We start from the raw sequence: 13358 nt of genomic DNA, 5'->3' as shown, positions 1-13358 counted from the left end.
GACGATATTACAGTCAGGCTCAGCTCTAACAGGTCTTAAATGGAGGTACTTAGAGGAATAATTTGATTCTCTTCTTTACCAGAATTATCTCCATGTCATGGCCAAGAACGGAAATCTCAGTGGCAGGCTGTGGATGGCCAGATGCACAGTAATTGCTTGGCCATAATATTATGGCCCTTTATATAAAAAGAGATTACGGACAGGATTCTGCCAGGAAATGACAGAGCTGGTAGAGAAGGGGACAAACACTAGGACAGATACTTTTGGAAGAAATGATCTCTTCCCCTGTAACGCGTGTATGTGTAGGAGGCTGTTCCTGCTGGTCACCATTTGATCTTTCTTCAGTTGCTGGAGAGCGGTACCTTGCCAGCAGTAAGCAATCATAATTGTCCGAGTAAAAATGTGAACACAGCTAATCAAAGTTCAAAAAGCAGCATGGTATTTGTCCCTTCTGACTTGCATGTTCTTCAAGAGCGACCAATCCAAATACTTAAAGTCAGAGAATAAATTCAGATCTTTGGTGTTAAGAATATGAAATATGGAACTGTCTTCTTATTAACAGAGTAATTTTGCAACCGCCTAACTGTACAAGATCCTTGGATTTTGGCTGGAGTGCATCAAAAAGGCAAGTGGGCTAGGAGCTGAGGGATGCTGCTGCTCCTTAAGCGCTGCGATGGGACTAGTGGAGGTTCCAGCTGGAGCAGTTTGCGTAGCCTGAAGCAAAATAGTGAGAAAGTCTTCAATGAGCAGAGTTAAGGGAAATTAAGAGCATAGCCCATGTTACAGAAACTGAGAATTTAAAATCTTCTGTACATATGGGTCTTGGTAACTCTACTGCACGGTATTAGTGACACGCTAATGATCACTGAACAGTAAAATGAGTGTAATAAAGTATTTACCTTCTGTCCACTGAACCAGATCACCTCAGTTCATTCTAAAATGTGTTGGTTGCCTTTCATTGGTCTTGAGGGCATTGCTGTGCACCATTGAGCAAATATGTTAGGTAAAGGAATGGCTTCTGCTCCCTATCTTGATAAAATTCTGTCTAGAAACTGATGAGAAAAGGGCACGTGGTGACAGCTAACTGCAAATACCCCCACCCATCTCACTTCTGCTTTCATGGTAATTTTACACTTTGATCATTTAGGTTTTTATAATGCAATACGTATTTTTCGTTATATTCATACTGAATGTGGAACAAATTTATTTGCTTACAGGGTTGGAACATGTACTCATCTGGAGTAAAATATGTGTAATTCAAAATCTGGCAGATACAGCAAGGCTGACAAAAGCCCTTCAAGAAGCAGAGGAGGCTGTTGACAAATGCTACATCAGTACCTCCTCCCCTAACTTATCTATGCAAGTGTTAAAGTATTGAAATATTGTGCAAATTTAAGATGTGCAAGTGTTTGTTTCAAATGAATTCAGTATGTTGCGAAACTTGTATTCATATATACAAAAACAAAATAACCATCTGAAAGTGTTTTTTAAAATAAGTGGATTTTTCTGTTTTCAGCTTCTGGACAAATTAAAAGATCGCTGGATGCACACTGGCTTATGGAGAAACCTGGAGCTGGTTAAGACGGTCATTGCAGAGCCTCAAGGAGGAGCAAAGAGTGACTTTGACGAACTGCTGAAAATATACTATGATGCAATCAAATGTAAAGGAGAAAAAGGTACTTTCTTCTCACATGTAATTACTGATGCTGACTCGTTTGGTTAGAAACAAAAAGTGGGTGATACTTAATATGCTTAACAGATAGAATAAGGTATGGATAAACAATTAAAATGAATTTCAGTTTAATAAGTTATTGTGATAAATGAGGAAGGTTAAGTGCTATTTGCATTGTTGCATGAGCATAAAGGGCATACGGAATGATGCATAACCCTGGTAGTGGTTTGCAAAAGGCAGTGAGCTGTGTAAGGACATGTATTTACGTGTCCAGCAGGGTGCAGACTGGTTTCTCAAAGAACTAGCTTCACCATACATTCTATAGCTTTGATTTACCGACTTATATCACAGCTACTGTAAGATTTCTTCTCAAAATACTGAAGTATGGAGAATAAAGAATGATACTATGTCAAAAGTAAATGGTATGGGTTTTGGAATGCACAATTGAAGGTTTAATATTTAAAACTTTGTAGCAGATTCATATGGTTCATGCATAATTAAGTACCACTGTATCATATGATGCAAAAATTATTTTGTTACTTGTATTCATAATGACAATTTTATCAATCAAAATGAGTTAATCTCATTCTTTTAACAAAATCTCCCCAGTTTTAAATTTCCCTACCTTTTCCAGACAGGTACAGTGCATTATGCTATATTATGTTTCGTTTTTTAAAAACTGTTGCTGAAATTTTCTTCTAATATTCAGTTTATCAATGGGAATGATGTCTATCCCTCTTTGGCTTGTTCAAGATGGAGCACTCCTTATAGCTGTATGCAGAGGAAAAGTTAGTGAAGGCTTGGATTTCTGTGATGAGAATGCCCGAGCAGTTGTAACCATAGGTATTCCGTTTCCAAATGTGAAAGACCTTCAGGTAGGATATCAATACCTAATTGAAAGAGTTGTACATTATTTTTATGTCATGTTTAAAATACCAAACGTGCACAAAATATTTATTTGAAGTGTTTACCCTTATGTAATCTTACTCCTGTCAGTCTCATTTGAATTCTTTAAGTTACCTTTTACACAGAAAAAGAAGGAACAGCACAGCATATCTTGTGGACCTAAGTAAATAAATATATAATGTGCTAGGTAAAAGTATTGTAAATTTTTTTGACATAGTTAGTGAAGGCTATTGCATTGTTAGAGTGCTTATTAGCTTCATCTCCTGCTAACCACAGTACTTGTTTCCATCTTGTCTGTTTTTATATGCAAAATCTTATACCATTCATATAGAAATAAAGTTACTTTCTGTCTTGACTTTATGGGGCATTTGGTTGTGAAAATATAGGATAAGCACTGTGGGAAAATACTATTTTAAGTAAGGCATTCAGATTGATTAGAAGACTATTTCAGAAAATACATGGAAAAATAAAGATAATTGCTTCACACTCTTTGTTTTCACTTTCACACACTCCGTTATTGATTGCAGTGTGTCACCTTTCTCATTCCTATTACCTTCTTCAGTGTAACTGTGTGACACTTCCCATTTAAACTGAGAGTGGAAGTGTAAACTTTTTCAAAGCTAACACTGCTTATCAGCTTGAGATTTTGAGTCATGAAATTATGACATAATGTTACCTCCTCCTGGAAACTGAGAGTATTACTTTTTTGATAATTTAGGTGTCTTCTAACTTTAATGGAAAAGTGTTTTTCTAGATTTGCTTTCTACTTACTGAAAAAAACAACAACATACATATATAATTAACTGGTATTTAAGATCACTGAAAATAAGCTTAGTGCATGCCACTTAGTTGCTGGCAATTGTCAGTGATAACAGCCACCATCACTGCTTTATCTTATTGTGTACCTTTTCCGGCTTTTTGAGGCTACTTCATGAAGCTAAGAACCAAATATCACAGAATAAAAATCAGAAACAGACGGATTCTGGTTATTAATAATGCCAAATCAAACAGGAAAATAATAGGTTTGCACTTCAAAGCCCAAACTGCCTCAGCTTTGGTTTTAGAGTTGTGTTCCGGGCTTAAGTGGACAACCAAAGACTTCTTTGTTGTCTATGGCATGTGTGTAGTTAAAGCCTTGGTAGAAAAACCCCACATCCTATGAGGACAAGTAAGGTTATGTTAGTGGTGGCTGCCCAGTGCGACGTTCTTTTACTGTTGGTGTAACTTTCCTGAGGCACTTACTCAGCCGTAACATTTTTGTCCCACTAAAACATAACACACTGTGCTTTAGTATAAAAACATTTACGTTCAAAGAATATTTAGCACAGTTTCTAGAGTCAGAAATGCTTTGTTTTTGAAGTGAACACTGAAATGGTATTTTGGAAATACTTGGCCTGCAGTAGGGCTGGAACTCTTAAAATTTACTCTAAATGGCTTCCAGAAAGTCAATATTCTTGTATTCTAAATAATACAAAATAAAATTGAAAAGAATGTGTCAAGGGTGAATTGTGTTTGTAGAGGATTATGTTCCTTAAGGTTAAACTAATTGCATTCTATTTCCCTTTAGGTACAACCAAATATGTAATATAATAGGGATTTGGGCAATACGTTCCATTACTGATAACAATTCCAAATATTAATGTTAGGTTCAACTATTATTTTTTTTAAATTACACTGAAGAAAATCTCTAAATTTTTAAGTAAGGATAGCAACAGTAGCTGCCAAATTGCATGCAGCTAAAGGTTGGTGTGTGTATATTTAGATATGATAATGCACAAAGCACTGCGCTGATCAATTCTAGATGAGAGAAGGGCTGGTCTCTCAGCGTCGGATTTGAGGAGCTGGCTGATTGTGTGGTAGTGCTCCTAGAATACTGCTAGGGGAAATTGTTCTTACTATAAACACATCTTTTGCTCAACAGCTTGGATTCAAAGTGATATCCAGCTAGCAGTGCTTCCTTGTAAATTCACTAATGCCCTGTTTTGTCCAAAGCTTTAAGTTTAGAAGATACCTTTAAAAAAAAAAAAAAAAGTAGCTTTACTACTTAAGTTCACATTGTCAGTTGGGTAAAGAAGGGTAGACAAGGAAATCACTCAGTGGAAATAATTTTATAAGGCTATAAGTAAGATAATTGCAGTATTTTATGAAATATATATTTTTCTTTTCACTATTGTTTTCAAGGCATATTAATAGTGCTCATCATACTAGGAATACATAGATTCTCTCTTCCAAGTACAACCAACTGATTTTTTTTTTTTTAGGATGACTGATTTTAATTTAAATGTTTCTACTTGTTAACAAGTTTTTCTATTTTTTTATTCTTTTTCTTTCCTGGGGTTAAAAGAATCAGATTCTTGAATATTAGAAAATATGTTTCTGTGCTGTTTTATCCCTTTTTTTGGTGGGATTTTAGGATATGTGGAGTTCCAAAATGAAATGGTTAAAGTTTGTAGGCTAGTTAAGACATTTGTTTTGATGAAATAGTTGGTTAGCTAAATAAGAACATAGCTTAAATACTAAAAATTTTGAAACTTACAGATTTGAAAATTTGAGCACAGCTTGGGTTTTGAGTAGACAGAAGGAAATTCAAAATATAGTGACACAAGTCAAATTAAACCTATTTAGATATCCAACTGTAAACAGTAGGATATCTAAATAGGTCTAATTTATTGTTTTATTGTTTTATTTATTGTTTTACATAGCAATAGATGCTCGGTAGCTGTACTGAAGAAACTGATAAGATTATTAATAACGACATCCTTTATAAATAGGAAATGCAAGAGGTTAACAATTCCCTTGAAAATCCATGAATGATGCTTCTGGGGTAGGTTTAAATAACTAAAAAGTGCTCTGTTTTTACATGAAAATACACTTGCATGTCTGCTTTTTGGGTTAATAAAAGTTCTCTTAAGGCTCAATGCTATAACCCCTTACTCCTGCACGTAGCTTTTACTTGTGTGAGTAATCCCTTTAATACTACTAGAACTCATAAGGGTTCTGCACAATCATAAGGGTTTATTGAATTGTACCTTAGGAGAGCAGTATTTTATGTTGGCAGCTTGATGTTGGCTCATCTCCACTAATATTACTCATCTGTGATCAACCTGCTTTCTAAATATATTTTATGATTTGTAACTTGATGCTAATACCAGTGAACTGTAATATTAGAGAACATAAATAATGCGACAGAAAAAGATGTGTAATCCCATATACATGTTATCTGATGCTAACATACTATTTATTAACTTGTTATATATTTTGAATCGTAGCATTTTGGATCTGGACATCAGTCTTCACTTGGTCAAGAAACTCACTGTCAAGTATGATGTATAATATATTCATATGCTTGTTCTAAATGTATGCCACAGCTTCTGGTAGAACTGGCAAGCATCTGGTCTTTTCCAGTTGCTCATTTAAGAATTTCAGGCACATAGAATCTTAAGCTTACTTAATTTCACAAAGAGAAGAGTCTAAAATACTTTGTCAGCATTAGGAAGAAGGAAATGATTAGGGTTCGTAAGTGTCCTTGATAATAACAATACTGTTTTAAGGAACAGAGGCCAAACCCTTAATTCTATATTATTGAAAATGGTTTCATATTGCTGGAGAATCAAATTGCTAAAGCAAAATATATGAAAGAAACGTTAAAGTATTGCTTAAAGCTATGGTACTCTCAATGGTAGGGTTTGGCTCTAGTGAAGCAGGAAAATTTATTTTGGAGCCAGAAATGACTTCTTTGGCTGTGACCAGGATTTCCTCTGCCCACCTCTGGGACCTGAAACCAGAGGTAGGAAAATGTGATTTTGGAGCCAAGTGTGACTTGCTTAGTTTGAGTCATAATTTACTGTTCTTACCTTGGGGATGTGAAAATAAAGGAACTTGCTGTGAAATGTTGATAATGGGCGACTCTGAAGTGCAAGCATTAAGCTAACTTTCCCAGAGAGCATTTCTTCGCTTCCACCTTTCCAGATGCTTTTGATCGTAGTACAGCAGAGTGTACTTAATCATATAACAGCTAAGAGAACTTATCAAAATATAGAGGAAAAGGCAGTCGAACACTTCTACATTAATAGATATGCAAGGAAAATAAACTTGATAAGGCTAGGCTTTCTGTGCAGAGATGTTACTCAAGAACAGTAACCGAGTTTGCCATTAATGAGAAGTATTTCCCATAGCTGCTACAGTGTGAATATGAACTAAGATGGCAAATACTTTCTTTATTGTTCCCAGCAACATAATTTGTGAAACGTGGCGGAACACATTATTTCAATTACAATTTTCTTGGTTATGTGCAGCTTAATGGTACCAAAAGTTTGCAGCTGTAAGGCTGAAGTTCCTTTCTCATTTCTTGAGGGATCAAAAAATTTGAGATATTTGTACCATTTCAGAATAATGAAATTTTTCATTAGATTTAAGCTAGTTTCTAGTCCTTGTGGCTATTTTTAAGCCTACATATATTTTCTTCATTTAATGGAGGAAGTGTGCTAGAGAAATGGTTAATGAAATAATTTTCTTGCATACTATTGTGTAGGAAAATAAAATCTTACATGAAAATGATTATTTTGTGTACCTATGAGTCAAGAAACATAATGTGCACTCTATGAATTCCATCATGGCTTTGAATCACGTCAAAAATACTTCTGCTTCGTATCCAAAATTCAAAGTGAGGTGAGGTTCTGGTTTGCCTTGCTCTAAGGCTTCACAAGCAATGCAGAAAACGTGGAGTTGTGGCAATTTCTTACATCAGTGTGAAGCAGTAAGATATCTCAAAAGCCTTTCACTTCCCAGTTTTCCTTTAAATGAGAATGGCTGTAAAAAGTCAAAGCCATCTGCACTCTTCTTAAGCACAGGCTTAACTCATGTGAGTAGCTGCAAAATCCTGTTGAATACAGCATTCCTCTAGCTAGGAGAGGTAACATTTAAGTTCAGTTTAACGTGCAAGATGAGCGGTTGGCATTTCTCTTCTGCCGGTGCAAGGCTGATGTCAATATGTTGGCACAGATCACAGAAATCATCTCTGAATGTATCCGGAAGATAAGCCTGTGGATAAATAATACAGCAAATCAGAACTTTTCCTTTACCTTTAATAGTTTACTTTTATGATCCATAAAAAATTCCAAAGTGATTTTCTTGTGTTTATCTTATCCTTAGCAAGTAGGGTTGACCTTTAAGTTTTTACTTTACTGTCAAAGTATGTTGAAAGCTCTAAAAGTGAAGCTATCACCTTGGGGATTTGTAAGGATGACTGACACTTACCACTTCACCTTAGACGCAGTGCCACTGAGCGTATGCAGCAGCGTTGTACCTCTAGGGAGCCTGTTTGATTTTTTTCACTTCTGCTTCACTGGAAATGGATTGAATTTTCTCTTCAGAGGAGAGTTTTGGTTGCATTAGATTTTAATCAAGTCACTTGTTCGCAGTCCCTCAAAGCCTACAAGCCTGAGATGAGTAGATAGGCCTGGGGTGAATGTGCTACAAGATTTGTCAAACCGTGAAACTTCAAGATCGCTGAGATGCCACATGGTGTAGTTGACAATACTAAAAGTGTTCAGCGGTTACAACATTACATAAGCTCCCCATCTCTTTAACACTGGGATTAAGAGTGAGAATACTTGGGAAGCGTTTAGTCATAAAATACCTTGTGAATTCAAAATAAGGGAAATATGGCTTTGCGTGAAGTGGTACTGCTGTTCTTCTGTCACTGAAGGTAGTGTTCGGCAGTCAGAGACTGTGCTATGCTGTCATTTGCTGATGGGCTGTTTGGCTTTATTTTATAAGTGATACCTCGTTATTAACTGTTGGAGGATTATGGGGAAACAGGCGGTGTTTTTCCATATGTAGTTTCTTTCTTGCCACCTCCATGATTTTTTATTTTGGTCTCCATTCTGTATTTTGGTAACTTTTCCTAGCTCTAATTGCATCTTTATTTATGCAAGAGATGTTGCACCGTTTACATCCATGGACACGTGGTATCTGTCTTCTCAGGGGAACCATTTGGGCGCAAGACTCGGTGAGATAGCCAGCATGAGATCTAGGGCTGCAGAGATGATGGCTTTCCTTATATTATTCACTATTTTTAGAGAGAGGCACATTTTTACATAGAAATTTTCAGGTGGAAAAGGTGCCCTGAGCTATTTGGAAGCTGATGTGGCTTCGATGCACAGAACTGATGTCAGTTGGTGGCCCCTGCAAGTGGCAGTCCTGGGAGGGCGATAGGTGCAGAGCTGTCCAGCAGCATCCTGAAGATGACTGAGCACTACAAAGTACCAGGCAATGATGTTTTATTCATGGTATATGGTATTATTTTGCTCATTTTTTTTTTTTTTTTTTAAAAAAAAGCATTTGTATGTGAAAGCATAGTGTGTCGTTTATGCCTGATGACCATATTTAGAGGTACGAGATGGTTGGAGTGACCTTAATAAATTATTGTCATATCCACAATCTAGTTTGGTAAATTATGGATGATGAGCATTTGCTTATTTCATGCTGTTCTGTGTTAACACCGTTTGCACTTGGAATGCCTGGAACATTTGAAGATGACGTCCTACCCTATCTTCCTTGTGTGGCCTAAAAAATGGAGCTGCTGTGTTTAGATTTATCTATCAGCAAGTCTGCCGGGGAGTGTGGATGTTTGAAGCATGCCCTGTGACTCAGCCAGGTCCATAGATGTGCGTTATTTAGTCTTAAATGTCCCAGATGTTGTTGCTACTTTGGAAGGAAGGGGAAAAAGGTCAAATGCTTCACTATTTAATGCTTCTTCCGTTTAAGGGTTTTCAGATAGAGAATAAATGGGTTTTCATGTCTTTTACTTTCCTGCACTTGCGAACTTTTATGATTACTTGGTATTTGTCAGGAGGAAAGTAGATGGCAAGCGTGTTCCTGGAGAATTCCAATTATTGCTATTTCAGGTGGAGGAGAGACTCTAACTGGACACAGGAGATTTCGAAGAAAGTAGATTTGTTTAAAAAACGTTTTTATGTCCTTTTAGGGGGTGGGGGATGAATGCAGAAAATGAGGTGATCACATGGGTTTTTGTTTGTTTGATGTTGGGAAGTGGGGAATTAGATGTTTACCAAAAAAAAAAAAAAAAAAAAAAAGCAAATGGGTTTTATGGGTTTTGAAGTTTGCTGGATGACAGAAACAATATTCTTTTATTCTTTATTTTCATGACAATTTGTCCTTTCCTAAAACCAGAGAAACAAGTCAATGCAAAGCTAGAAAACCTTTGTATCCATTTTCTCTTTTTAATTTCTTGGAAGATAAATGGAGGAGAGTGCTGAGGAGTGGAGGCCATGAGCTTCGACATGTGTCTACACGTACTGCGCTTGCGTCTGCGTGTATTGATCCAGTTCCAAGTTTATTTGCCCTTTTTCTTTCAGCAGTTCCCTTTCTTTAACATGGCACGATGCTGCTAGATGCTGATCTAAAGACAGATGCAGGTTTAACACTGCTCACAGTGTTGCTGTTGTGTTCATGAACTTGTCTTGTCTTTAGACTTCTGAGAAATCTGGTTTGTAATCCCATAGGTTACAACCTGGAGGTCAATTTTAATCTACCAGAGAAAATGGGAGTCAATTGGACATGTTAGTGAAGTGATACCTTGTTAAAGAACAAGCCTGGCTTTTTAACTACTAGCAATAGCTTAGATTTTTTTGTTGTTTGTTTTTTTCTTATTGCAGCAAAGTATAGCACTGTAATTGGTTAAATGAAGTTTAAATTGGTTATTGCATCTAAAATTTCTGAAACTTTGCCAGATGAAGTAAAACCAACCACAGTTTATAGATTTAAATTGAGCAAAATACTAAATGCTGTGCTGTGGTTTAGCCCATTTAACCTTCAGGTTGTGATAATTGCATTGATAAACGGGTTTACAGTAATCTGGTTATGAATGGTAATGTCCCAGACACATTCTCTAATCCTTGGCTTTTCTGGTAGCTCTTAGCTCTGAAGTTCTGTTCTTTAGCTGAGATAAAATGATTCTAAAATGTTTTCCTTCTTAAAAATGTAATTTAAAGTCTAGTATAATAGTTGTTACTCTTTGAAGGTTAAATGTTTTCTCCTTAAACTGCTTCAGTAGTAAATTAGCATGATGATGTGCATGTAGGTGAAGATATCTAAAATACACTGACATTTTGTTTCAAATTTCCTTATCTCAAGTTGTAATTATTACTGCAAAATAAGGAGAGGTCTTGTATTTACAGAACTGAAAGAACTCAATTCTCAGGGAACAAAAGCAGTGCTTTCATTTTATTGTCCAACCATTGATTTTTCTGCATAAACAATTAGCTTATAATAGATTGCTATTTTTATACCTTGCTGTTAGTTAATTTTGAATAGGTCTGCTTCAGCCTGTCGTATTGCTCAAAAGCCATGCTGCAGGCTCCTGTATGTAAACCTGCATGTTAGTCTGAGGTTCAAAAACCATCTCTGCTGGTCTTCTGAGTGTCACGTCATAAGCTGACTAATATAGTAAGCACAATATAAATCCACTTTGCTTACTTGTTTATGTATTACCTGAATCCTTTATGTATTACCTGAATAAGTCAGGGTTTCTTCAGGTGAAGCACAGTTTGCCACAGTTTTTTTGTGAGTTGTAAATGCTTAGAATCTAATAGAAAGAATGTTGTTGAATGTTTAATGCATTTGTTATTGTTGAAGAAAAAATTATTTTTCAATCGTAATTAGCAAAACATATACTAAAATTCTTTGAAATTGTCATAGAAATTACCTCAAAGATTTTTCCAAGTCATAAAAGACAAAGTTTGATCATGACATTTATTTTTTGTTGCTGTTTCTCAGCTAATATTCCATAGTGAAAGATGTCGAACTAATTAAGCATTAAAAGAACGAGCAGTTAGCAGGTATAATGCTGTTAGACTTCAGTAAATGTGAATGTGACCATGACCTCCCAGATAGATCAAAGCCTAATCTGTCTGACAGCTACAAGATGGCAGAGCTTGCCACGGGCCTTCTGCTGCTGCTTGCTGAAGCTATTTGTCTGTAAAGCATGCCTGATAGCTAAGAGTATATTTTTAAGGATGAACAGGTAAAAGTAAAAGGCTGTCTTCTGACATTTTAACTAATCCCTTCTAGCCTGTGGTTTACTGCACATTTAGGATATTTGCTAGCAGGAGAGACTGGCTTTTTCACATATGCAACATGTCATTTTGAATTGGGCGTTGATTTGATGTTTGATAATGTAAGAGTTATACAATGAAATAGATTCTGATTGCATTAAAATGACATGGCCTGGCCTTTTACCTTTCCTAGACTTCTGATGAAAACTCAACTCTTAGCAATGTAAGTTGTCGTCTCGTGCTGAGACGTTGATTGTCAAAGTGAGAAAACCAAATGTTTATTTTCTGCTAGCCCTTTCTTAATTAAGGTAGAAAAAATAGGCTTTAAAGACCCATTACAAATTTAGACCGAGTGAATACTGATTTTTATATAATTCGAAAAATTAAATGTCATCATTGATATGCTTAGAAGTTGTATACATTTGCATAATGCTAATATGTATTGGAATGCAACTGTAATGGATTCTATTCACAGGGTATCATAATGCAGGTGATCTTCAGTGGTTTGTTTATGCACATAATTGAAATATCTTTTTTTTTTTTTTTTTTTTTTTTTTTAAGTATAGGACATATGACTGGTTATTCTAATACTGCTTTGAATAGCCTGCTAGAGGAGTAGGACACATTTGTTACAATTGGCCAAAACCTTACTGGTAACAGAATTTCTTCAGTAGAGGAAATTGTTAGAAAAATCACCAGGGCAAGAAGACAAATGCAAAGTACTTACAGGAGCATTATTGCCATTGGTTATGTTTTAAAGACTTTAATGAAATTTTCTAATGTCCTACCTAATTTGAAATGCTGAGGAACGCTCTGTTGTTTATCCAAGCAGTATTTACATCTGTGGAAAGGTCTGGATACAAGTTCCTTCTTACAAAATGGTATTAATGTGCCTAAGTGTTCAGAAGAAATCATCTTCTGTTTTGAAAATTATGAGGGAAAACTGTTGTGCCAGTCAATAGATTCTGAGTGACCGGAACAAATATTAAATCTGTGAAATCAAACTGAATTTACTTTCTGGCTGTAAAGATTGAATTTGTAAATTTGACAGGCAATTTAAAGGGCATAAGTACATAAAATAAGATTTCTTATCCAAATTCAACTTGAAAGTTACCTGTCAGAAGAGGTTAGAAGTCTGCTGTTTTCTCTCCTGAAGCGTGTCCTTTCGCTTGTCAGTTTAGAAAGGTTAATACTGTACAAAAGAGCAATGGAAAGACCCTTTCTGGTGTAGTTTTATGTTTGTTTATTGGGGGGAAAAAAAAATCCCCTGTTCCCAATAATAATAAATTCTTCTGATATATGTTAAAGTGTGTATAATGTCCAAGTAACAAATTCTTGTTCAAACGCACGTCAGGCGTGTTATGGGTCGTTATCCACACGATAAGAAAGGAGAGTGGAGGAATTTCTTCTGAGGTTGGTGTCGGAGCTGCCCTGGGAGCAGCTGGGAGATGGCATTTTTCCCGAAGAGGAGCCTGCTCCAGAAGCCCCCTCACTTTCAGGGGTGTTCTGCTTTGATAGAGAGACAGGAGAACTGCTGTTATTCGAGTTGAATCTGTATTAGTTTTTGTCTTTCTGATCTGTGCATGTTGCAAGAGTTAGAAAGTCAGTGGCTCCATGGTATAAGCTCAGACACAGCGTTAAACCTTTTTCAGAAGGTTTTGGTGATCTGTGGTTCTTAGGTAAATGACTCTAACGGCAAGAGC

General features: G+C 36.1%; 1 protein-coding gene across 6 annotated transcripts in view; it reads left to right on the top strand.

Annotated features, from left to right (window-relative positions):
* The window catches only part of BRIP1 (BRCA1 interacting DNA helicase 1), a 59616-nt gene that overhangs the window by 38292 nt on the left and 7966 nt on the right, over positions 1-13358 (top strand). For all 6 annotated transcript variants that reach the window (XM_038165857.2, XM_027472144.3, XM_038165856.2 and 3 more), the window contains 2 exons: positions 1517-1676; positions 2426-2547. In XM_038165857.2, the coding sequence (XP_038021785.1) occupies positions 1517-1676; positions 2426-2547 (282 nt within the window). The remainder of the gene's footprint in view (positions 1-1516; positions 1677-2425; positions 2548-13358) is intronic.

Source organism: Anas platyrhynchos, chromosome 20 (assembly GCF_047663525.1).
Source record: "Anas platyrhynchos isolate ZD024472 breed Pekin duck chromosome 20, IASCAAS_PekinDuck_T2T, whole genome shotgun sequence".
In the NCBI taxonomy this organism is placed as follows: domain Eukaryota; kingdom Metazoa; phylum Chordata; class Aves; order Anseriformes; family Anatidae; genus Anas; species Anas platyrhynchos.
This window is presented reverse-complemented; position numbering and strand designations above follow the sequence as displayed.